The sequence below is a fragment of the Lepus europaeus genome, chromosome 1, assembly GCF_033115175.1.
Source record: "Lepus europaeus isolate LE1 chromosome 1, mLepTim1.pri, whole genome shotgun sequence".
Classification (NCBI taxonomy): domain Eukaryota; kingdom Metazoa; phylum Chordata; class Mammalia; order Lagomorpha; family Leporidae; genus Lepus; species Lepus europaeus.
This window is the reverse complement of record NC_084827.1, coordinates 31,693,662-31,720,529: the sequence shown is the minus strand read 5'-3', so window position 1 is coordinate 31,720,529 and position 26,868 is coordinate 31,693,662. Positions and strand designations below refer to the sequence as shown.

Sequence of the window (26,868 nt, the reverse complement as noted above, 5' to 3'; positions counted from 1 at the left end):
GACACCAACGTGCTGATGACTCTGCAGTGCAAATCTCTGGCTCGTTTCCTTGCTGAGGTTCACATATGTGTTTCCAAGTTCCCTGCTTGCTCCTCAAGTCCTTCATATTCATCTCTCCCCAATCGTCCTTGCTCTGCTCCTTCCACTGTATTCTCCATCTCCTTTGATGGTGTCATGCAAGGCAAGTCCCTGCTGAGTTACACACAACTCCTCCCTTGATCCCAACCTGTGAGTAGCTACAATTTCTGCCTAAATAATTAGGAAGATGGGGCTGGGCCAGTGCCATGGCGCACTAGGTTAATCCTCCGCCTTCGGCACTGGCATCCCATATGGGCTCTGGGTTCTAGTCCAGGTTGCTCCTCTTCCAGTCCAGCTCTCTGCTGTGGCCCGGGAGGGCAGTGGAGGATGGCCCAAGTGCTTGGGCCCTGCACCCGCATGGGAGACCAGGGGAGGCACCTGGCTCCTGGCTTCGGATCGGCACAACACTGGCTGTAGCCGCCATTTGGGGAGTAAACCAATGGAAGGAAGACTTTTCTCTCTGTCTCTCTCTCTCACTGTCTATAACTCTACCTGTCAAATAAATGAAAAAAGAAGAAAAGGAAAAAAAAAGAAAAAAGGAAGATGGGGCTTAGAGAGTTTAAGTAACTAGAACAAAGTCACACAACTGGTGAGGGCAGAGCTAAGATGTCAGCCTAGATTTCTGTGACTTTAAAGCATCTTTTCCATTCACCATTTTGCCACTTATTTTTCAAAAACAACAAAAGAGTGACTGTTGCTTTACTGTAAACCACACTCTCATCTATATCTTGAACTCATTTTTACCCTCCACAACTCGAAACACTGAGGCTCTGAGCATTGTGAAGACTTGTCAGCCACCACCAGGTAGCTGAAGGATAAGAGCAAGGTTGGGAGGAAGAAAAAGGCTGTCTCAGCCATTCCCTCCCAACTGCAGGGACCCTTCAACGTGGGAAGTGTTCAGCCTGAATAGGAATCAAATAAATACAGTGAGATAATGTTTTCACATATGAAACTACAAATAAAGTCAAAGACCAAACAAAACCCTAACTAAAAAGCAACAGTGTTGCTAGAATTCCTGGACACCAGGTCCAACTTTGTGGCATAGGGGGTTAACCCACTGCCAGAGGATCCAGTGACTACATCCCGTATGGGCACCTGTTCATGTCCTGGCTGCTCCACTTCTGATCCAGCTTCCTGCTAATGGCCTGAAGAAAGAAGCAGCAGATGGTCCAAGTGCTTAGGTCCCTGAACTCATGTGGGAGACCCACATGGAGTTTCAGGATCCTGGCTTCAGCCTGACCTATCCCTGCTTATTGTGGCCATCTGGGGAGTGAACAGTGGATAGATATCTCTCTCTCTCTATTTCAAATAGATCAATACATCTTAAAAAAAGGAAGAATTCCTGAAAATCAGCACTTACATTTATTGCTGGTGGGAAGTTTGGAACCACCTTCCAAAATACTTAGAATTTTACATACCTTTTGCTTTGTGCTTGATCTTAGCCAAAAGACTGAGAAAGTGATGCCTTTTGCTTTGGAAATTCTACTTACTAAATTTTATGGTTAGCATTAAAAAAAAAGCATATGCCCCAAGAGTCATAGCAAAATATGTACATCAAAGAACTTTTTATTACATTTTATAAAAAGGAAACCATATAATAGAAAAGCATTTATAGTTTATCTATGCTTTATGATAATCTCATGTAATCAAAAATTATGTTAAGACAACTTAACTTGTGTGAAAATATTTACATCTTATTAAAAGTCAGGATAAACAGGTCACAAACATCATATATAATTTCTGTCAGTGGAAGAGTTGTGTGTGTGATTTTTAAGTAATATCAACTGACATGCTAAAACAGTTACTTCTCAGTGGTAGGATGGCCTATGATTTCCATTTTCTTCTTTCAGCTTTCCTGTTTTCCAACATATCCTGAATTCAATAAGTGTCTTATGTAATCAGAAGTAAAAGTTATTAGTAACAATTGGTCTGAATGCTTACTGGGTAAAGGTCCCACTTCTAAGCACAGTACCCAAGTGTCAGCCTTGTCATATTGCAATACACATTTGACACAGCCTCTCATCATTTCAGAGGCATATATTGTTCTTTTAAGGCTAAATCACCGTGCGCGCACATGGATCTTCTTGAGACATCTATAACCATTCTTGTTCTTGTGAAACCCACGGCCACCCCCTTATGTCCCTCCTAGCCCAGAGTGTCTGATATTTGCTTGGTCAAGGCTGAGTTGGTTGTTGTCTCGATGTACTCCCATAGGGCTCTGTGTGATTTTTACTTGTTATGCTGACCACATGGCATTCTATCATGTGGGATTTTTGAAGGGGCCTGGAATACAGAGATGGCGCTCCATGATAAGTATCTACTAGGTAAATGCGTGAATAAGAGAATAACAAATGCCTTTGTTTCATTTTTAAATACTTTTATTTGCCCACTCCTTAAAAACTCTGTTTTCAGTTGTCTGAAGACTGAGGAGGTGTTACTCACCCATACATATCATAAGAACTCAGGATGATGGTCTTCAAGTTTAATTGCTTATATATTCCCAAAGGGGATTTTTGAAAATATGCCCTCTCTACATTTTTAAGTTGGCATAGATTTTTCAACCTAGGTTTAAGTGAGGACAAATGATATAATTTCCTTTTTATTGCATTGTCTAAGTGTGTTAAATGAATTTTTGTCAAAAGTTTAGAGCTGCAATTTCAGAGCATTTAATTCAGAGAAAATACATGCATTTATGAAGTCAATCCTCATGGTCAAGCCAATCAGCTATGATTTCTCTGTCAACATAGTGTGACATTATTTTCAAATATATCAGATTTATCTAAAAAAATCTTATGATGAGGATTAGATCCTTAATAATTTATTAATTTATTTATTCATTATTAGAAATTAAACAACTACTTAACTAGTTCATTAAAATGCCTAATCCCCTAATTCATTTCTGAAATTTTATTCTGAGATAGGTAAGACATATAGTTACACTGCTTTAAATGTGAAATCTGGGTGAAATGAGATTGGTTCTTCAATATTTCTTGCTTTGCTTTTATGGGACAGTCTCTTTCAGGAGAAAAACATTTCATATGGTCCCTTTGTTTAAGCCCAGGTTTTTTTTTTTTAAATAACAGATTTTTTTTTTTACTTTTATTTAATGAATATAAATTTCCAAAGTACAGCTTATGGATTGCAATGGCTTCCCCCCTCCATAACTTCCCTCCCACCCGCAACCCTCCCCTTTCCCGCTCCCTCTCCCCTTCCATTCACATCAAGATTCATTTTCGATTCTCTTTATATACAGAAGATCAGTTCAGTATATATTAAGCAAAGATTTCAACAGTTTGCCCCCACATAGCAACACAAAGTGAAAAATACTGTTGGAGTACTAGTTATAGCATTAAATAACAGTGTACAGCACATTAAAGACAGAGAGCCTACATGATATTTTTAAAAAATTAATTAATTTTCTACGCAATTTCCAATTTAACATGGGAAGCGGGATACACAGAAGACTCATAGAATGGCAGATGTCCTAAATAGCACTCTGGTCTCAGAATCAGCCCTTAAGGCATTTGGATCTGGCTGAAGAGCCCATGAGAGTATTGTAGGAATGGAAAGCCAAGATACCATGGAAAAGAAAAAAAGACCTAAATGGAAGATCTCTGCTAGTGAGATCCCAGTGGAAAGAATGGGGCCATCAAAGAAAGAGGTACCTTTCTCTGAAGGGAGGAGAGAGCTTCCACTTTGACTATGACCCTATCGGAATAAGATCAAAGTCAGCGAACCCTAAAGGCTTCCATAGCCTTGGCAACTCATGACTAGAGCCTAGGGAGATTACTGACGCCATAAACAAGAGTGTCAAATTGTTAAGTCAACAACAGGAGTCACTGTGTACTTACATCTCATGTGGGATCTGTCCTTAATGTGTTGTCTAATGTGAAGTGATGCTATAACTAGTACTAAAACAGTATTTTTCACTTTGTGTTTCTGTGTGGGTGCAAACTGATGAAATCTTTACTTAGTATATACTGAATTGATCTTCTGTATATAAAGATAATTGAAAATGAAAAAAATTAACTACAGATTTTTAATTTACTTTTTATTTATTTGAGAGGCAGGAGCAGACACAGCCACACAGAGCTCTCATCTGCTGGTTTACAGCCAGGGCTGAATCAGAACTCAAGCCAGGACTCCCAAGCAGGCTGCAGGGACCCAGCTACTTCTGCCTTGAAGAGTGAGCCTTAGGAAGCTGGAAGTGGGAGCAGAGCCAGGCTTCAAAGCCAGGCATTCTGATGGGGGTGTGGGCACCCCAGCTGGAGGCTTAACTGCCCCCCATAGATTTCATCCTCTGTGGAGTGGGGCATGGAAGGCTCACACTCGCAGAGTAGGTGAGAGGGTCCTCTCTTCTGTGTAAGGTGAGGGAAGGACAGCTATGAGGGAAAACTCAAGAGAAATGATGTGGCAAACTTTTGGACAGATTTATTTTAGGAGAGAGGACATTTGGATGTTGAGGATCTGAAAACAGATTCCCCGTAAAACTAGGTGAACCAGTTTCCTCCTAATCTGCAGGGCTGTTCCCTTGGTTTGAAGACCACCATCCTAAGACTTCCCATGCAGGTAATAGACAAAGGGTTTTCTCCTTGCCAGCTACTCTCACATAAATGGATTCATTTAAATCAGCTCATATTTATATTCAGTGATAATTGCTTCAGGAAATGCTTTGAGTTTCTTGGAAGCTGCCACCAATCTGAACAGAAGTCAGGTTTGGGTTGTAATTCCACTCTGTGACCAACTAATTATATAACTTTAGTCATTTAACCTCTCTGAGTCACAGTCTATAGCTTTGAACGAAGAGCATTATAAAAATCTACCTCTTGTTTTATGCTGAGTATTAAATAATAATGTTTATAAACTAGTCTATAGGAAGTAAGTGTGGGCATATTCAGTCTTTAATTAATTTAAATGTAATTTAATTTGATAATGGACAAAGATTTGAGAAAGTGCAATAGTGTTTTCATTACAACTCTAAGTTTCCAATGTCTTGGATTGTGCATTCTAGAAACTGTGTGACATATAATTTTGTACTGTAAACTAATAAAATATGTGGTATAATGGGTCATATGCCATCTGCTTTAAGTTAGTTATACATAAAACAGTTATCTATTGAAAATATCTGAGAACACTATCTTTTCTTTTCAATTTTTTATAGGGATTTGGAGAATTATTTGAGAAAGCAAAGCAAAACAATAATGATAGAAAAATCTCCAATGGTGATAACAACCTCTTCTTCAGTAACTTCTCACTTCTTGGTGCTCCTGTCTTGAAAGATATCAGCTTCAAGATAGAAAGAGGGCAGCTGTTGGCGGTGGCTGGATCTACTGGTGCTGGAAAGGTATTTGCTGTTTTTTCTCATCATTAAGAACGTAATTTGCCATGCATTCCTCCTTATTTCTCTAGCTTTTTTTTCTGTAATATGCGAAGATGTTTTGGAGAAATTCTTCAAGTTTTTTAACAGAAACAAAAACTATACATATTTGTGCCATATGATACGATGTTTCAATACATGTATACATTGTATAATGTCCAGTTGGGGTAAATATATCCAAATCCTGTAACATTTAACATTTCTTTATAGCTAAAACATTCAACATCCTATCCTCTAGCTCCCATGTTTTAAACAGAGAAATATATATTATTTAAATTACATGATGATTATATTCACCTTAATATACAATAGACCCCTAGAACTTTTTACTCTAACTGTAACTTACTACCCATTTATTGAAAAGATTGGTTTTTTTTTCTATCACATAGTCTTAGCACTTCTGTCAAAGATCAGTTGATTGTTTTTCGAGTGGCTTTACTTCTAGGTTCTCTGTTCCATTCCACTGGTCTATCAATCTGTTTTTATGCCAATACTGTGCTGTTTTAATTATGAAGCCTTGTAATATTTAATTTGTAATTGAAAATCAAGTGATATAATGCTTCCTGCTTTGTACTTTTTGCTCAAGATTGTTTTGGTTATTTGGGTCTTTTGTGGCTACCTAGGAATTTTAATAGTGTTTTTTCTATTTTTGTGAAAAATGTTGGCCAGCGCCGTGGCTTAGTAGGCTAATCCTCCACCTGCGGCGCCGGCACTCTGGGTTCTAGTCCCGGTTGGGGCACCAGATTCTGTCCTGGTTGCTCCTCTTCCAGTCCAGCTCTCTGCTATGGCCTGGGAAGGCAGTGGAGGATAGCCCAAGTGCTTGCGCCCTGACCCACACAGGAAACCAGGAGGAAGCACCTGGCTCTTGGCTTCAGATCAGCACAGCATGCTGGCTGTAGTGGCCATTTGTGGGGTGAATCAACAGAAAAGGAAGACCTTTCTCTCTGTTTCTCTCACTGTCTAACTCTGCCTGTCCAAAAAAAAAAAAAAAAAAAAGAAAGAAAGAAAGAAAAATGTCATTATATTATTGGTATTTTGATAGGGATTGTATTCAGTCTGTAAATCACTTTGGGTAGTATGGGCATTTTAACTATACGGACACTCTCAGTTCACAAACTCAGATGCTTTTCCATTTCTTTGAGTCATTTTCAGTTTCTTTCATCAGTAAATTATAGTTTTCATTGTATAGATCCTTCACCTGTTTGATTCAGTTTATTCCTATGTATCTATTTTGTAACTATTGGAAATGAGAGTACTGTTTTGATTTCTTTTTCTTTTTTTGTTGATATGTAACAAGACTACCTTTTTTTGTGTTGACTTTGTACTTGCAACTTTGCTGAATTTGTTAGTGCTAATAGTTTCTTTGTGAAGTCTTTGGCATTTTATATATAAGATCTTCTCTCCTGCAAGCTGATAATTTGGCTTCCTCATTTCCAGTTTGGGTGCTCTTTCTTTCTCTCATCTAATTGCTTTGGCGATGACTCACGGTATTATGCTAAATAAAATGGTGCAAGTGGACATCTTTGTTTTGTTCTGGATCCTAGAAAAAAACCCTTCAGATTTCTCAAGTCTGTGTGATGTTAGTTGTTGACTTTTTACAAATCTGGCCTTTATTATGTTGATTTATATTCCTTCTAGATCTAATTTGCTTAGAGTTTTTATCATGAAGGGGTGTTGAATTTTATCAAATATCTTTTCTACATTTATTGAATTGATCATGTAATTTTTGTCCTTGGTTCAGTTAACTGTTGATGTGGTGTATCATGTTTATAGATTTGTATATGTTGACTATCCTTTCCAAGGATGATTCCTGCCTAATTATAGTGAATGATGTCTTGAATGTGTTGTTGGATTTTTGTATGTTAGTATTTTGTTGAGGGTTTTTTTGTGTATGTTTATCAAGGATATTGCCCTGTAGCTTTCTTATTTTGTTATGTCCTGTTCTGGTTTTTTTTTTTTTTAAATCTATTTATTTGAGAGATAGATAAATAGAGTTATAGACAAATAGAGGGAGAGACAGAGAGAAAGGTCTTCCATCTGCTGGTTCACTCCTCAAATGGCCTCAACAGCCTGCTGGGGCTGAGCCGATACAAAGCCAGGAGTTAGGAGCCTCTTCCAGGTCTTCCATGTGAGTGCAGGCGTCCAAGCACTTGGGCCATCCTCCACTGCTTTCCCAGGCCATAAGCAGAGAGCTGGATTAGAAGAGGAACAGTTGGGACACCCACTGGCCCCACTATAGCATGCTGGGTGGTGCAAGTGGAGGCTTAGTCTACTATGCCACAGTGCCCGCCCCAGTTTTTGTTTTTGTTTTTAATCAGGGTTAAGTTTGGTCTCATAGGATGAACTGGAAGAATTTCTTTTTCTTCTATGTTGTGAAAAAAGTTAAGCATAAGTAGTGTTAATTCTTTTTTAAATGTTTGATGGAACTTAGCAATGAAGCTGTCTGGTGATACGCTTTACTTTGATGGAGTTAGCTTAATGACTGGTTCAACCTTGCTACCTAGTACTGGTGTATTTATGTACTCTATTTCTTCATGAGTCAATCTTGGTAAGGTATATGTGTCCAGGAATTTGTGTTTCTTCTAGGTTATCAAATTTGTTACCATGTAGTTATTCGTAGTAGTCTCTATCAGTCCTTTGTATTTCTGTGGTGTAGTTGTAATGTCACCATTTTCATGTCTGATTTTATGTATTTGAATCTTTTCTTTTACTTAGTCTAGCTAAGAGCTTTTCAATTTGTTTTTTATTTTTTCAAGGAACTAGCTTCTTGCTTCATTGATTGTATTTTAGTATATGTTTTAGTGTCTGTCATCTATTGGTGCTGAGTCTTTAGTATCGTTGTTGCTGTTATTTGAGAGAGAAATAGAGAGAGCTCCCATCTGCTGGGCCAGGCAGAAGCTGATATCCAGGAACTGGATCCATGCCTCCCAGTGGATGGCAGGGATAGAACTCCTTTATCTATCACATGCTGCTTCCCAGGGTCCACATTAGCAGGAAGCTGGAGTCAGGGACAGAGCCAGGACTTGACCTGGCATTTTGATATGGAATATCAGCACCTTAACTGGTGTCTTAACCTCTCGGCCAGATGCTCACCATGTGCTCTTTTATTATTTCTTTAATTTTTATTAATTTTTGTTTTATCTGTTTTTGTTTTTCTAGTTCCTTGGTAAGTCTTTATTGGAGATATTTCTACTTTGATATAGGCATCGATTGATGTAAACTTACCTTTTAGTACTGCTTCTGCTGAATCCCATATGTTTTAGTATGTTGTGTTTCAATTTTCATTGTTTCAAAACTTTTTTTTTTAATTTTCCTTTATCTATTGGTTGTTCAAGAATAAGTTACTTAATTTCCACGTTTTTATGTAGTTTCCAAAGTTTTCCTTGTTACTGATTTCTAGTTTTATTGCATTAAGGTCAGAAAAGATATTTGATATGATTTCTGCTTTAAAAAATTGTCCAGGCTTGTTTTGTAGTTGTATGATCTATGTGACCTACCATATGATTTATCCATATGCTATTGAGAGAAATGTATATTCTACAGCTTTGGATGGAATGATCTATAGATGTCTAGTAGGTCCCATTCACTCTCCTGTTTCTTATTTGATTTTCTGTCTGCATCATATGTCATTTTCTGAGAGAAGTGTTTTCAGAAATTCTTACGTTAATATTAGGACAATGCTTGGGTATAATATAAATGGTTCCAAGAATAATGTCCTCTGGTTTTTATTTCCTGATATTTCTGGTGACCTTTTACTTACTCATCTTTAGATTTTGAATGGTGTTTACACATGATAGGCATTCAGTAATTTCATTGAACAACTGAAACATCCATTTTTACCAGTCTTTTGCATAGGCATTTTTTACACTGTTAGAAGAAAATCATTGCTTAGATTTTTACCTCAGTATCGATGTAAGCAGGTCCCCATTTTGTTGACAAAGAATTTTAGAATATAGACTTGCTCATGATATATTATGAGGAAAAAATATAGAATTGAGTGGTTTTTGAGGGAAAACATAGAGACATTAATTTTTTAAAAGATTTATTTTACTTATTTGAAAGACAGTTACAGAGAGAGGAAGAGACAGAGAGAAAGGTCTTCCATCTGCTGGTTTACTCCCTAGATGGCCGCAACGGGCGGAGCTGCGTTATTTGAAGCCAAGAGCCAAGAATTTCTTCTGGGTCTCCCATCTGGGTGCAGGGGCCCAAGGACTTAGGCCATCATCTACTGCTTTACCAGACCATAGCAGAGAGCTGGATCTGAAGAGGAGCAGCCTGGACTAGAACCAGTGCCCACATGGGATGCTGGCACTTCAGGCCAGGGCTTTAGCTCACTGCGCCACAGCGCCATCAGACACATTAATTTATTCACTTATTGGTCTCTCCTTCACATCCCACCATAAGAATAACTTACCATAAACCCAGGATATTTGGCAAAACATTTCTCAAGTGGGTTAGAAAGAGAGAGCTAACAGGCTGGCGCCGTGGCTCACTAGGCTAATCCTCTGCCTTGCGGCGCCGGCACACCGGGTTCTAGTCCCGGTCGGGGCACCGATCCTATCCCGGTTGCCCCTCTTCCAGGCCAGCTCTCTGCTGTGGCCAGGGAGTGCAGTGGAGGATGGCCCAAGTGTTTGGGCTCTGCACCCCATGGGAGACCAGGAGAAGCACCTGGCTCCTGCCATCGGATCAGCGCGGTGCGCCGGCCGCAGCGCGCTGGCCGCGGCAGCCATTGGAGGGTGAACCAACGGCAAAGGAAGACCTTTCTCTCTGTCTCTCTCTCTACTGTCCACTCTGCCTGTCAAAAATAAATAAAAAAAAAAAAAAAAAAGAGAGAGAGCTAACAGATCAAACTTTATTATCCAAGGAAGAGAAGATTTTATAGTGATTTTCAAGGATGTCAGCTATCATGCAGATAAAGGTTAACATTTGTTCTATTTTAATTCTCTGAGGAATAAGTTCAAAGCACATAAAGTAATCAACTTAGAGATAATAAAGGCTCCCTCTTATTGGAAAAGCCTACCAGGGGCAATGAGTATTTGTCTTAGGGTTGGCAATACTAGGTCCTTGTTCCCATTTGACTCTCATTTGAACTGTGTGTAAGAAAAAGTGTAACGATCTTATGAAGCATTTTGAAGTACTTTCTGGAACTGTACCTAAGGGTATAGGTCAGAAAAAAAAAAGAAGGGAAAGGGGAAAAGGGGAGGTGGGGAGAAAGAATAGGAGATAGAGAAGGAGGGGAGGAAGCAGAGAGGAAAAAGGAAGGAAAGAAAGGGGAAAGCAACAGTGCCACCATCAAGTAAAAATGGAAATAAACAAAGACTCCAGATAGGCAGTGGTTTACTATTATCTAAGATGAGGAGAGCTATATTTTTAAGAATGCAGTGTGAGACATGGGAAGCAAAAGCCACAGAAATTTTCTAATCATTGAATTGGTATCCACAATGGTAGTAAAACAATTTGCTTCTTTCTTTGGTTGTTTTCCTATGTGTGAAATAGGCCTTTTGAGTAAAGTAGCTATAGTTGTGCATTTTCTTCTTACCATAGCATTTTCCTTCTTAGAGTATTATGTTTTTCTTCTATTTCTAGTATAACATTACTAGAATTTTCACTGTTAAAAGAAATTACACCATCAAAGCAGTTGATACTAAAGATGTTACAGATAATCTAAACAAGGATGTTTTCTGGCGAGAGGCAGTAATTTTGTTTCATTTTATTTTAAAAATTCATTGCTTAGGTATTTAAGGCCAATTCTATGAAAGATGAGTAAAAATAGTGTTGCAATTAAAAATTGCAAGACTTGCTAGCAATTTCATTTCAGACAGTTCTATTAAAGATTAATAAGCAGATAATCATTAGCTGGTGTTACAACTGCCTGGTATGGGAGGGAGTTATAAAGACAGACTCAGCTGAAGGCAATGATCCCTCAGGAATAAGTAAACTTCTCTGAGAAATAAAGTTTGCCAACTTATCCAAGATGCTGCCTTTTTGGGGATGGAACAGTTTATAATTTTATCAGACAAAAGATCTAGCTAAAATATAAGATCAGATCCTTGAAAATGGTAACATTTTAAGTAAAACCTCACTCCACTGCATTAAATATTAGCTATCAAAAGTCTTAAAAATAATAATTCTTCTACTTCTATGACTTATCCTAATATGTTCGCAGAGATTTTATAAAAAATTCTTCATAAAACCTTTCTTTCCATAGCCTAAAATTGAGGGGAGGAGGAAAAGCATGGCAAATGGATTTGAATTGGGGATTGGTGAGATAAGGTTTGGAAGAGCTGGTGTATGACATGTTATTCCATCAATAAAAGTGGTATTTAAGAATGAACTTGGGCCGGCGCTCTGGCTCAACAGGCTAATCCTCCGCCTTGTGGCGCCGGCACAGCAGGTTCTAGTCCTGGTCGGGGCGCCGGATTCTGTCCCGGTTGCCCCTCTTCCAGGCCAGCTCTCTGCTATGGCCCGGGAGTGCAGTGGAGGATGGCCCAAGTGCTTGGGCCCTGCACCCCATGGGAGACCAGGAGAAGCACCTGGCTCCTGCCTTCGGATCAGCGCAGTGCACCGGCTGCAGCGCGCCGGCCGCGGCAGCCATTGGAGGGTGAACCAATGGCAAAGGAAGACCTTTCTCTATGTCTCTCTCTCTCTCACTGTCCATTCTGCCTGTCAAAAAAGAAAAGAAAAAAAAAAAAAAGAATGAACTTGAAGGGTGTGAGTGATACACTCTTAACTAAGTGCAGAAAGACCACCACTTACAAAATGGTATGTGCATTGTGAGCTACATTTTATTACAGCATATGTAAGTGTGTGTGTGTATGTGTGTGTGTCTATATATGTTATCTGGAAGGACAAATGCTATCACTGGAATTTACATCTATTTTATATTCCTGGCTTTTCCAAAGTTTCAACAATTCATATATATTACTTTTCTGCTGAAATAATGTCATGCTTAATTTTATCACTATCCCCTGTTAGAATCATTTAGATTGAAAAAGCACACATCATCTTCATTTTTCTATCCCAAGGACTATCGTAGTGCATAGCAGGGCATACACACTTTTTCACAAATCAACTGGACATCTTTCCGACAACTTTTGTTGTTCTCATCTACACTAAGTGTCCTATACTGAGGAAACTCCCTTGGATTCTTTTTAGGAAGCATTGCAGGTGTAAGAGCTTGCAATCCCAGAACCTTGAGCAAAGTTTGGCTATGGCATCTCTCTGTGGTCAGGGGTTTTCAGTTCTGTAGTCCACACCACAACGGAAACAGTTCTGTGGCCTTTTTGGCTGGGGGGAGTGATTGTGTCACATGGGTGGAATTTTCATGAATGGAATTAGTGCCATTATAAAAGAAGTCACAGAGAGACACTTACCCTTCTGCCAGCGAAGACATAGCACAAAGGCAGCTATGTCTATGAACCAAGCCCTCGTCATGCACCAAGTCTGCTGGTGCCTTGATTCTGGACTGCTCAGCCCCCAGAACTGTCAGAAAGAAAAATCTTTGGGTCAGAAGTCACCTGAGTTTGGTATTTTGGTACAGCAGTCCAAAGAACAATGGACAGACAGACACACGTTCAAAAAAATTGCTGTCTAATCTTCCATTGTGTGGATCAATATTCTCTATTGCACTGAGTCACTGTTGATCAACATTTGGATTGTTTCCAGTATTTTGCTAACATAAAGAACAACACTATAAGTAACCTTGTATACATGCCATTTAGAATGTCTGCAAGTGTATCAGATAGCTTTTAGAAGTGGTTTAGTATTTGTACTCTTACAGTTTTGATAGATATTGCCAAATTTTCTTCCAGAAGGTTATACTAACTTATGTTCATAAATAGAAGAGTGCTAATTTTGTTTTTTGCTAATGTGCCTGGGAAAGCAGCAGAAAGTGGTCAAGGTACTTGGGCCCCCACCATCCGTGTAGTCTGGCCCAGTCTGGGCTATTACATCCATTTGGAGAGTGAACCACTGGGTGAAAGATTCTCTCTCTCTCTCTCTCTCTTGCTCTCTTTCTCTCTTTCTGTCACTCTTTCAAATAAATAAATAAATCTTTTTAAAATTGCTGATTTTCCCAGAGCATTACCAACAGAGGATATTATCTAATTTTTGAAATTTTTCAATCTCATAGGGGAAAAGCATATGTCAGTATATTTTAAATTCACATTTCTCTTATGAATAATATGTGATCTCTTTTTATATGTTTAAAAGTCACTTATATAATTAATTTTAGTGAAATATCTATTCAAATACATTGTATATTTTACTAATGGGCTGGTAGTATTTTTCTTTTTTCTTTTAGAATCACTTTATATAAAAGGGAAATTACTTATTTGGCGTTTGTTAAAATATTTATGTCATGTTGACATTAGACATTTTTAAAATGTGGTTTACTTGTTTTATGACTTTCTGACTTTCCTTAATTTTTTAAATGTTTATTTATTTTCACTTACTTGAAATTGACTGACAGAGAGAAGGCAGGGTGGGGGACTCTTTCATCTGTTGGACCCCGAATACCCACAACAACCAGGGATGGACCAGGCCAAATCTAGAAGCCAGGACTCCATCGGGTCTCCAACTTGGATGGCAAGGGCCACAATACTTGAGCCATTATCTTCTGCTTCCCAAGATGTGTTAGCAGGAAACTGGATCAGAAGTGGAGGTTCTGGGACTCAAATCAGCACTCTGTAATGGGATGTGGGAGTCCCAGGCAGCAGCTTAACCAGCTAAGCCACAGTGCCCAACCCCAGAAAATCTGTCTTCACTCAGGGCATTTTCTCATGTTCTCTATAAGTAAATATTTTATGGTCTTATTTCTTACTTCATTGTCCTGCTTGGGTTTCATTATGCATTTAGTGTAAATACAGATACAAATATTTTGTTTTCCTTCCAGATGGCTATACAGTTATCTCCCACCACTTATTGAATACTCCATCTGTCCCTCCATAGTCCTAGATACCACCTCTATCAAATAATGCATTTATGCATTGGATCTATTTTCATACTTTGGCTTCTGGGCTGTGAGTTTTGTCTATTTATGTATCAATAAGACACTTTTTAAAGTTATTGAGCCTTTACCATTTAATATAGGCATTAAAATATAATCAAGTCATCAAGTAATTATAGTTTATTGGATAGCTTCTTTGTGCTGGGACTGTTCAAGTCCCTGAGGATACAGTCATGAGCAAACCCTACATGTCTTCACTCCCATCCTAGAGAGCTCATGTTCTACTGGGAGAGGGCAAACAAATAGTAAATATAGGATGTAGGATGTCATGGGATGACAAATGCTATTAAGATAAAACAAGGAAGGAAGACTTGGGGTAAGGGTGAAATTTTGTAAATAGGTGGAATGGGAAATCTCTCATTGAAAGGTACCCTTTGAGTAAAGATTTGTAGGAGGTAGAGGGTGGAGCAAATGTAATGCACTTGCCTGATTCAAAGAACAGCAAAAGGGTTGGTGGAGCAGGTAGAATGAGCCATGGAGGGTAAAATATTGTAAGAGAATTAATGGTGCACAGACCATAGAGAGCCTTGTAAAAAGGCTCTTGTTCTGCGTGAGATTAGAGACCATTGGAGAGTATTAATCAGAAAATAATATCATTTGCCTGCATTGTAACAGGACCACATTGGCCAATGTTCCAAAATAGACTGTAGGAAGACAAGGGCAGAAGCCAGGAGATGAATTAGAAGCCTTTTGTGCTAATTCAGACAAGTGATGATGGTGGCTTGATCCCTGCAGAGACTGAAGTGGTATGAAGTAGTCAGATTCAGAACATGTTTTGAAGGAAGAGCCAATGGGATTAAAGGATTGGTGAAAGATGGCATATAAGAAAAGTCATACAGGAGTAAAGGCAGAGTTGGAACTTTCTGGATGGAGTAACTGGAATGATGAAAGTACCATTTACTAGAAAGATTATGGAAGAAACAGGCTTTGGGTGGAGCTTGATTTTAGAATGTTAAGTTTGCAATGCATATTTGACATCCAACTAGAGGATGTACAAGACTAGACTCCAGGGAGTGGAGTCTGTTGGTGTGAAGACAGAACCAGCTGAGATTCCAAAGGAGCAAAGTGTGAACCCAAAGGCATCCCAACTATGAGCAGGTTCAGTTGTCTGATAGAATCCAAGAAGCTGTGTGGGTTTCTTGTTCTTTTTAGATATGGGTTTTGAGAATTTTATTTATTTATTCTATCTAAATCAGTTTATGTAATTTTTTTTCTGTCATCTAAGGTTAGTTTAGCCACACAGTTTTTCTTATTTATCCATTTTATTCAGCTTTTCAAAGCAGTCTCTCCTCTACTGTTAATTTATTCCATCTTTTTATAGTGTATGTTTGCAGTTTTCTTTTTTTTTTTTAAGATTTATTTTATTTATTTGAAAGACAGAGTTACAAAGAGAGGTAGAGACAGAGAGAGCGGTCTTCCATCTGCTGGTTCACTCCCCAGATATCTGAAGCCAGGAGCCAGGAGTTTCTTTCGGTGTAGGGGCCCAAGGACTTGAGCCATCATCTACTGCTTTCCCAGGCCATAGCAGAGAGCTGGATCTGAAGAAGAGTAGCCGGGACTAGAACTGGCACCCATATAGGATGCCAGCATTTCAGGCCAGTGCTTTAACCCACTGCACCACAGTGCTGGCCCCTGCAGCTTTCTTGATCATGGTTTTCTTGTTCACTAGATAAATATGTAAAAAATAAACTTCATAACGACTAGCTTTTACATTTATTCATTTCAGTTGTTATGTTGTATCATAATTCATTTATTTATTATTTCATTTTTTAAGAAGATTTATTTATTCGAAAGGCAGAATTAGAAAGGGAGAGAGGGAGAGAAAGAGAGAGAGAGAAGTTGAAAGATAGAGAGACAGGCAGTAAAAGAGATCTTCCATCTTCTGATTCATAACTCAAGTGGCTACAACAGCTGGGTATGGGCCAGGCCAAAGCCAGGAGCCAGGAGCTTCATCTGGGTTTTCCACATGGGTGCAGGGGCCCAGGCACTTGGGCCATCTTCTACTGCCATCGCAGGTACATTAGCAGGGAGCTGGATCGGAAATGGAGCAGCCAGGACTTGAACTGGAGCCCATATGGGGTGCTGGTGTTGCAAGCAGTAGGTAAACCCATTCCACCACAACTCTGGCCCCTGATTTATGATTTAATGTTTATTAATTTGTTCTATTTTTCTTCTGGTTATTCTGTTCTTTTTTTAAAAAAAATTTTGTATTTTTGAGTCTTTCCTTTTCTTCTGGGTAACATTTTAGATATATATTGTGGATTTTATTTGATATGTAGTGTTTCTATTATATTGTTCTCTAGAAAATCTGTAGCTTTGGTTGGTCTTTGCTCTTTGACCCAAAAGCTTCCTGAGGGAAAGCTTGGCATTTTTCAGAAAGAAAATAAATTTTCTTTTTTTTTCTGAGACTGTTGGCCATATTATTTCCACTTCTTAGAAATGATGATCATTGTCATGTTTTATGATCATTTTCATCTGTTTAATAAATAGTCAATATTTGTGTTTGTTCCCTGGCCACTTAAAAGAGACTTTATTTATATATTTTCTATTAATAGAATAGAGTTCAATATAGATATTAAATTGACATTATTACTCAGTGATATTTGGATCTTCTTAACAAAGAGTTGAATTAAAGTCTTCCACTACCTGTTTTTCCTTATTACTCCTTAGAGGTTCTGTAATTTTTGCCTCATAAATATTGCTTTTTATTTAATTGATTTATTTATTTGTAAAAATTTTACTTGTTTATTTGAAAGTCAGAGTTAGAAATAGAATCTTCCATCCTCTGGCTTGTTCCCTAAATGGCTGCAACAGCTGGAGCTGGGCCAGCCTGAAACTGGGAGCCAGGAGCTTCCACAGGTCTCCACATGGGTGGCATGGGCAGAGACACTTGGGCCATCTTCTGCTGCTTTCTCAGGCACGTTAGCAGGGAACTGGATTGGAAGTGCAGCAACTGGGACACAAATCAGTGCCCATATGGGATGCTTGTGTTTCAGGCAGTGACTTAACCTGCTTAACCACAAAGCCGGCCCCAGAGTGCCTTTTTTTCATTGGATGACATTAGTCCTAAATTCTTCCTTGTCTAATATGTAAATTACAATTTTTCTTTTTGTTTGATTGTGCTTTCCAGATTTAACTTTATTTAACTTACCAGATTCTATTTTATTTTGTTTTCATTGTGCCTCTTTTATTTAACATAGAGTTGAAGGTTTTTTGTTTTTTTTTTTAAATTTTGGTTTTGCTTTTAATGTATGTGTTTAGCCAACCAAAAAAATCCTAATTTATATACTTTTATTATAAGTATATCCTCCACAAATATTTTTGGATATATTGCCTAATATGTTTTGGAATTTGTAAGTTTTTTTTAAATTACCATTTCAACCATCTTTAATCATGTAGTTTCATGGTATTAAGCGCATGTACATAGCTCCACAACCATCACCTCCTTTTACTGAGATTTATTAGCTGACTTTGTAAATATCTTTTGTCGAGTTCTATCATATTGTTTTCTCTATTTTTTATAAATATGCTGTGCTGTCTGATGGTTCTTGCATTTGTGACTATGTACATACCTGTGTGTGCATGTTAGTTCACTAATATGATAAAATCACTCTTAAGAGCTTATTTCTTTATTTGAATAACACAGTCAGAGAGGGAGAGACTGAGAGGTAGAGAGATCTGCCATCATTTGGTTCACTCTCCAAATGGCCATAAGGGCTGGGTCATTAGTAGGCCAAAGCCCAGAGCCTGGAACTCCTTCTGGGTCTCCCACGGAGGGTGGCAGGGGCCGAAGTTCCGGGTGGTTTTCCAGGGCTTTCCCAGGCACATTAGCAGGGAGTTGGATGGGAAGTGTAGGAGCCAGCAGTGCAGACAGAGGTTTAACCTGCTGTGGCATAGCCCTGGCTCCCAATAAAATCATTGTTCACAGATAAAAATCAATGCTTTTCCTCTACTACTGCCTTTTCCTCTGGTCAATTTTAGTCAATACTATTATCTTTCTTAATGTTTAATTTTGTATTGTTAAATACACTTATGCTTCTGTTACTTGGTTTGTTAGCTTTAAATGATATCCTTTGACTTCCAGCTTTTCCTGATAAAGCAATCTGCAAGTTTCTTGTACATTCCACACCCACACCCCGTTTCATTGTTTGGTTTACTTAGTTTTTATACTTGTTACTGTCTGGTCACACAACATTTACATTCTGATCTGCAATGCTAATTCTATTACTTTTACTTCACAGTTACATGAGGTTTTTGCTCAGTGAAACTTCCTTTTGGTCTATCCTACCTTGAATGATTTTACACTTCAGGAGTCTTGTGAGGACGATATTACCTGAATAGACCCTTTTGTCTAATCTTCCTTAGATTAGACCTCTTCTAATGTAATCTTTATCTAATCCAGTCTTCTGAATACTGAAGGTACCTTGTAGGATTATTGTGAGGATTAAATAAATTAATATAATTCAAGCACTGGGATTCAGCACCCAACACAAATGTTAGCTGGCACTTATCTGACCTGGGCCTCCTCCAACCCTATCCCAACACTCTGAATTAGATGCCCCTTCTCTGTGAACCTCTACCTGGCACTTGTCACACTGGATTGTAATTGTCTTTCATTTCCCCCACCCCCGCCTTTGTTTCTTTGGTGCATAGCAGAATACCTGGAACAGGAAGTACTTAAATGTTTTGAATCAAATGAGTTAACAGATTCTTAAAAAATCAGAGTAGGAACCTCTGTTGAGGATGGTAATTGGAGCCAAGTGAATCCTGGCAGTGATTTGATCGAATGACTTCATGTCGGTGTTCTTTGTTTCCAGACTTCGCTTCTGATGATGATTATGGGAGAGCTGGAGCCTTCAGAGGGTAAAATTAAGCACAGCGGAAGAATATCATTCTGCTCTCAGTTTTCCTGGATCATGCCTGGCACCATTAAAGAGAACATCATCTTCGGTGTTTCCTACGATGAGTATAGATATAAGAGTGTCATCAAAGCTTGCCAACTAGAAGAGGTAATCAATGACATGAAAAATTTCTGATTATGCTTATAAAACTTCCAAACTACCTGTTATTAATTTTAGTATTTATACATTGAAGGTTTCTCTGTGGGTAAGCTGCTACAGGTAGATCCATTAATAAAACACGTGACTACTGCTTTTAGAAGTTTGCAAATACATAAAATAGATGCAATTTATTTTTTTAAATGATGGGCTAGGTTGGTATATTAAAAACTATGAAATGGTGGGAATTTTGTTCACTCATTAGTGGGACAGCTGTCCTCAATGGACATTTATACAGTGTGCAGTTTTTAAAAAGATACTTCAGAATTATGTAAGAGAATTTTAATAACACCATAAGCTAATGGAGCCAGTATTGAGCTGCCAGTGTAGGATCAGAGAGAGAAAACTGTGACAGTATCTTTCCCTCAACGTTGAACATACAGCAGTATAACCTTGTGATTACCATTCTCGGAAGCAGGCAAAATGAAGATGATACTGTTGAATCATTTCCTAGCAAATGTAATATTGACCAATAGGCTAATTATCTGAAAATAGTATAAAATTTTCCAAGTGGAGACCATAAAAGGATATGATAGTAGGTTCAATAATTACTGATGTAAATGTTAGGGTCCAGAGTATATTATTATGAGTTTTGCCAAAAGTTTTACCTGAGTAGTGATTCTGATTAAAACTTAGTATCTTTGATAGATAGTATTTGGTGCTGATGAATTTTTTACATTGCCATTTATGAAAAATTATAATGGGAAAAATTAAGCTTAAATACAATATAAATAAAGGAAAATGTGAATTAGATGGAAAATACAGTTCTTACAAGAGAGCCGCAAGGTTATCTAAATGGAACCCCAAGTGTATACTGACTCATTAAAATTTTTTTAAAGCTCCAGTTTGTTTCTGTATACTTTGAGAGCATAATGAAAATTTGTTGTATAAAAGTATTGGATTCTTCATTTTTCAAAATTTCAGCATCCAGAAATAGTATTTCACAGTCTTGAGGTTGGAACCCTGCATTTATTACAAAAAAAAAAAAATTGATGTGTTTCCAAGTTTGGGACTTGCAGTCATAGTGCCTTGCAAGATGAATCATGGAGTTCATTTTCTTATGAGCAGAAAGGTATTAGAAGATTTCTGGTAGACTATTTTGGTTCTTGCTTTGAATCTAAGTTTTCTATAGAAATGATTTTATAAATGGTGGTTTGATCCTCCATAGAAACTAATAAAATATATATTTAACCCAAAATAAAGCTTAGGTATACTACTAGTAGTTAATTCAAAGCTGTGGGTTCTTCATTCATGGAATGAACAATTACTAATTTCTGAATACTTAGCTAAGTCCTGGAATACCAAGTTAAATAAGACTTAGTCCATCTTCTGAATGGTTCATAGTAGGGAGCCTTGTGAAAGATTGTGTAGTATGTGTAGTATGTGATTTATATCTAAATAGAACTCTTAGAAAATAGTGAAAGAAGGAAGAGAAGAGGAAGAATATATTCTTTTTTTTCTGACTGTGTGGCTAACCTTAAAAATACTTTTGAAGAATATAATTCAGTAGTTTTAGCATTTTCAAAGGTTTGTACAGCCATCACTTGATTTTTGGCCCCTTTGTAAGAACCTCATACCCATTGGCTATCAATGCCCATTCGCTTGTCCCTAACCCGCCTCCTTCATAGTCCTAAGTAACCATTAATCTCCTTTCCATCTTTATAAGTTTGGATATTCAGGACATTTTGCTTACATGGTAAAATACAATAAGTATTTTGGGCCTAACTTTTTTAAGTACAAGAAGGTAAAGAATCTTACTTATGTATTTTATTTTATTTATTTATTTATTTTATTTTTGACAGGCAGAGTGGACAGTGAGAGAGAGACAGAGAGAAAGGTCTTCCTTTGCCGTTGGTTCACCCTCCAATGGCCGCCGTGGCCAGTGCGCTGCGGCCGGCGCGCTGCGCTGATCCGAAGGCAGGAGCCAGGTGCTTCTCCTGGTCTCCCATAGGGTGCAGGGCCCAAGCACTTGGGCCATCCTCCACTGCCCTCCCGGGCCATAGCAGAGAGCTGGCCTGGAAGAGGGGCAACTGGGACAGAATCCGGCTCCCTGACTGGGACTAGAACCTGCTGTGCTGGCACCGCAAGGCGGAGGACTAGCCTGTTGAGCCACGGCGCCGGCCACTTATGTATTTTATATAATACACCAATAGGTGCTGGAAATAAAAAAATATGGATAGACTATAACCCATAAAGTTCTAGGATTCATGAAAAAGTGGGATAAACATATCAATACAGAGTTTAATTGATGCTTAAGTAGACAATGAAAGGTGTGTTTATAGGTGAAGTTTGAAAGAGGAAATGGGAACTCCTTCTGGGTCTGCCTGCTGTAAGGACTAATCTCTACGTGAAGAAACAAGGCTAAGGACCTCTGATGGAATGATTCACAATGGAATTCCAAGGCTGACAAGAATGAAACCTATGGCCTTGGAGGAATTTTCCATTTAAGAACAAACATTAGAGGTGCCAGTGAAGTGAGGAGAAGGTTCATTTGATGTAAACTGGGAGCATGATGAGTAAATGGGTTGTTGAGAAGGTTGAGACATACATATAAGGTGCCTAGCATAAAATCTGTACTATTTGCTTGTTTCCTGTTCCCTTTGAGGTAGAGAATGCTGTTTAAGAGCCTGACATAGGAGAAATACTTTTTAGATTTATCCTTGGTAGTGAATGATAAGATGGGGGTTTGTGTAGTTAAGGTAAACCGTAAGGGAACCATAAAGCTAAAGGATTGTGAAAAGCCATCAATATGCATGTTGATCATGACAAAAGTAGTTGTTTGGAAAATTATAGTCACTTATATAGTGGCAGATGATCTTTGTGACCAGTTCATTGTGGTGCAACAAAGGTTGGGTTAACTGGACTCTCTGGACTCAGCTGAAGGCTATCAGCCTGCTTGGCAAGTTCAGAGGGACTGTCTGTAAAAACAATCACCATGAGTGAATAAAAGGTAGAAAAATTCTAGACAGAGGAAACTTTGAACAGATCCACAAGACATGAAACCATTTGGTTGACATAGGCCACCACAAGGTTTTTTGCTGTTTTTTTTTTTTTTAACTTTTATTTAATGAATATAAATTTCCAAAGTACAGCTTATGGATTACAATGGCTTCCCCCCCATAACTTCCCTCCCACCCGCAACCCTCCCCTTTCCCGCTCCCTCTCCCCTTCCATTCACATCAAGATTCATTTTCAATTCTCTTTATATACAGAAGATCAGTTTAGTATATATTAAGTAAAGAATTCAACAGTTTGCCCCCACATAGCAACATAAAGTGAAAAAATACTGTTGGAGTACTAGTTATAGCATTAAATAACAGTGTACAGCACATTAAAGACAGAGATCCTACATATTTTTTTTTCATTTCCAATTATCTTTATATACTGAAGATTGATTTTTATTTATTTCTCTGAAAGAGTTACACAGAGAGAGGAAAATCAGTGAGATCCTTCAGCTGGTTCACTCCCCAAATGGCTGCAGTGTCCAGAGCTGGGTCAATCCTAAGCCAGGGGCCAGGAGCTTCTTCCAGGTCTCACACATGGGTTCAGGGGTCCCAGCACTTGGGCTATCCTCTGCTGCTTTCTCATGTGCATTAGCAGGGAGCTGGATCAGAAGCAGAGCAGCCAGGGACTTGAACTGGTGCCCATACAGGATGCCGGCACTGTAGATGGTGGCTTAACCCACTGCACCACAGCACCAGCCCAACACAAGCATTTTGATAGGAACTAGAGTATAACTTGGGGATAATGATTAGAGAGGACAGAAGCTGGTGAGCCATCTCCTTCTATACTAGGCTCAGAAATTTGGTCTTGGGGGGAGCTTCAAATTTAAGGTATAACACTTGCCTGTGATAATGAGAAGCAGAATTAAGGTGGACATGTGGAATAGCAAAAAAAAAAAAAAAAAAAAAAAAAAAAAGAAAGAAAGAAAAAGGAAAAAACAAGTTTCTAAAGAACATTATTATACTTTTCTATGTACTCAGTTTTATGCTTTGTAATTTGGGGATAATATTATCTACTTTGTTGAGTTTTGTAGATTCTTCTGGCACAGGAAAGTTTTTAATAAGTAGCTTTTATTATAATTAATGTTAGTCACTATTCTGACTAGATGGATCAACTTTGGCAGTCAAAATAAATTATTTTACTAATCTAGATAATATTTAAGATGGAATAGAAAAGAGAAAAATTAGAGGAATGGAAATATAAGGAATGTCATATTTATGTATTATTTATATCCATGGAAATAGGCAACAGGAGAAATGGGAATTTGGGAAAGTGAGTCTTTTTCATCAGGAAATTTGAGAACAAATAAATTGTTTCCCAACAGGAATTGGAAACATGGATAGGTAGAAGTGCTATGGGTTTAGGAGAGAAAGATGTGGGGATGAACTGAATGGAAGTGAGACATCTCATCAGTGCAGAGGATCACAGGTTTTGCTAACAAAATAACAATGAAAGGTGCCTCTAGTGAGATTTAATAGTCATTAATATTGATGATTCATTTTCTTTTTTTTTGGTTAGATTTATTTATTTATCTATTTATTTATTTGACAGGTAGAGTCATAGACAGTGAGAGAGAGAGACAGAAAGAAAGTCTTCCCTCTGTTGGTTCACTCCCTAAATGGCCACCATGGCTGGTGCTGCAACGATCCAAAGCCAGGAGCCAGGTGCCTCCTCCTGGTCTCCCGTGTGGGTGCAGGGGCCCAAGCACTTGGGCCATTCTCCACTGTCCTCCCGGGCCACAGCAGAGCTAGACTGGAAGAGGAGCAACCAGGACTAGAACCCGGTGCCCATATGGGATGCCGGCGCCACAGGTGGAGGATTAACCAAGTGACCCATGGTGCTGGCTCCCTATTTATTTATTTATTTAAGAGGTAGATTTACAGACAGATAGTGGGACAGAGACAAAGGTCTTCCATCCACTGGTTTGCTTGCCAAATGGTTGCAGTAGCCAGATCTGGGTTGATCCGAAGCCAGGAGCCAGGAACTAGAGCTTCTTCCAGGTCTCCCACACAGGTGCAGGAGCCCAACCACTTGAACCATTTTCTGTTGCTTTACCAAGCTAAAGCAGAGAGCTGGATTGGAAGATGAGCAGCTGGACACATCCTGGTACCTATACGGGATGCTAGCATCACAGGGGGAGGCTTAGCCTACTATGCTACAGCAAAGCCCTGATAATTCATTTTCATTTGTTTGTGTACAATTGACACTTTTCCTTTATTTGAAAGTTTTAACAGTATCAAATAAAATATCCAGCTTTTTATTTCAAAGAATCTTTGCATCTCTACTGTTTCCTGTCCTGCTGACTTTTGTAACTACAACTTTAAGCTTTCCTAGTATTCTTACAACAGGCAAAAGCACCCAGGTATTTCCTAAATTTCTGTACTTTAAACTGGAAGAATATAGTGAGTCCAATGAGAAAATTAGTGTATGCAATTCTCTTCTCTATGCTGAATGTTTCATATCTGTTGTTCTTATCTATGCAACCACATGGTGAATTCCTTGAGAACAGCAACTCCAAAAACATTATGTTAGTATACTCCACCTAGCACATTGAGAGAATGGTAAATTCTTCTTGGATGATTGTCTTGGAAATGTTTTGAAGTAGGCATGCCCGTTGCAAGAATTTTGCTCAGAAAATGTTCTTCTGTGAGCCTCAGAGTTCAGAGTTTGAGCAGACAATTGTATGGCACCACATGTTGGCTAGAAGTAAAAAGTACAAGTAACTGAAAGTGCTAGTCCATCTTGACAAAGGCAGAAGCTTGCCCGACGTTCAGTGGCTTGAAAGTTCCTAATCTTGTTCTTGTTAAGTAAGTGTTCTTACCTTTGAAAATGGACACTGAGAACCTTAATACAGTAGAATACCTGTGGACAAATGAAGGTTTTATTTTTCAAGTGTGGAGGAGTTTTGCTCCTGGGAACCTGTGTTACCTACAGAATCCCCAAGGGTTAAGCCAATGGTGCCAGCACAGAGGCCTCAATATTCGCCGTGTGGCCTCATCACCAAACACAAACATTTGCGAATCAGTATGTTTTCATTCTGACTGCCAAAGTTGATCTGTTTCTTAATGGGTTACATCCAAACTTGGAATTGGAGGTGAGAACAGAATTTTCTCTTCCTCACTTCTGTTTTTGCTCAGCTCTGAGATCTGCAAAACACTTCGTGCATGTTATAATGCTCAGTATCATAGGAGCAGGCAGGCAGGTGTAAATTTGGATAGGAGAAAGCATGCACAGCATATTTCACATAGTTTTCTGTTTTCAATTTGCTGTTGGAACTGAATCTCTTCATGGGATAGCCTGAAGACTTTATCACAGGGAAGGGCATGGAGATAGTTTTCTGTTGATAGAGTAGTTTGCAATGCAAGCTGTGGGTAGGCAAGTCATGTGCAGATTCCTCACCTTTAAGTGTCCTCTTTTAGGAGCAGCTCAGTGCTTTATACTTATATATCCTGCTTTGAATCCAGATTAAACAGAATGGATTCCTAGCCAAATTTATAGTTAATTTTAAAAATACCATATGCCTCTCTGTAACCGTTAACTTGTCCTCTCATTTTTCTTCTCAGGTAACCAAACTAGCCTTACAGTCCTCCTAAACATATGTAGCCATTGTAACTGCCCCTGGAGACTGTGCTAGCTTAAAAAGAGGAATCAATATCGTTGGGTCCTAGTTCATTTACTTATCCTGCATGAAATTATAATTGTATTCTGTTATTAAAGGAGAGACAGACTTCCCTGTCCTCCTGTCTTTTATTTGTCCAGAATTCCACTTCTACTGCAGTTGATCAATACCATAGTCTACCACATAGCTCCATGGCTAACAGGAATAGAATTCTAGGCAGAAGAGTGTTTGGGTAATGAATACTTGGCCTGTCTTTATTCAGTGACTCGCTCTCATGAAAGTACTTGGTTTTGGATAAGTCATTGGCTTTTATAGTAGTGCATGGTGGGAGGTAGGGGTGGAGAGTATGGGAAGGAGGTCAGGAGCTTAGGATTTGTAACTGGTTTCCACAAAGTTGTTGCAATACTTGTGAAACCACAGACTGATCCACATTAAGAAAGAATCTGTCATGACAGCCATTACATATGCATTGTAAAGAAAATATTTACCATGTAAAATGAAGAGGGTAAAATTTTCATGTGTTTTTTATTCTACCACCACTTGGTAGCTTTCATATTTAAGCCACTAGAACAAAATAAAATTGGAAAGGAAATTGGCAAAAATTCTTAGGAGGGTAGTTGGCAAGAAGTATGAAAAATGGGAGGGAAGAGAGCAAAGAAATGAGTTAACATTGGTTCTAGAAATTCCATCATGTAGATACCACATGACTAATTAAATGTGAATTTGA

At 38.5% G+C, this 26,868-nt stretch overlaps 1 protein-coding gene across 1 annotated transcript in view; it reads left to right on the top strand.

Annotated features, from left to right (window-relative positions):
- Nucleotides 1-26,868, top strand: part of CFTR (CF transmembrane conductance regulator) — a 208,169-nt gene that overhangs the window by 74,962 nt on the left and 106,339 nt on the right. The window contains exons 10-11 of the mRNA XM_062207464.1: nucleotides 5,240-5,422; nucleotides 19,280-19,471. Coding sequence (XP_062063448.1) covers nucleotides 5,240-5,422; nucleotides 19,280-19,471 — 375 coding nt within the window. The remainder of the gene's footprint in view (nucleotides 1-5,239; nucleotides 5,423-19,279; nucleotides 19,472-26,868) is intronic.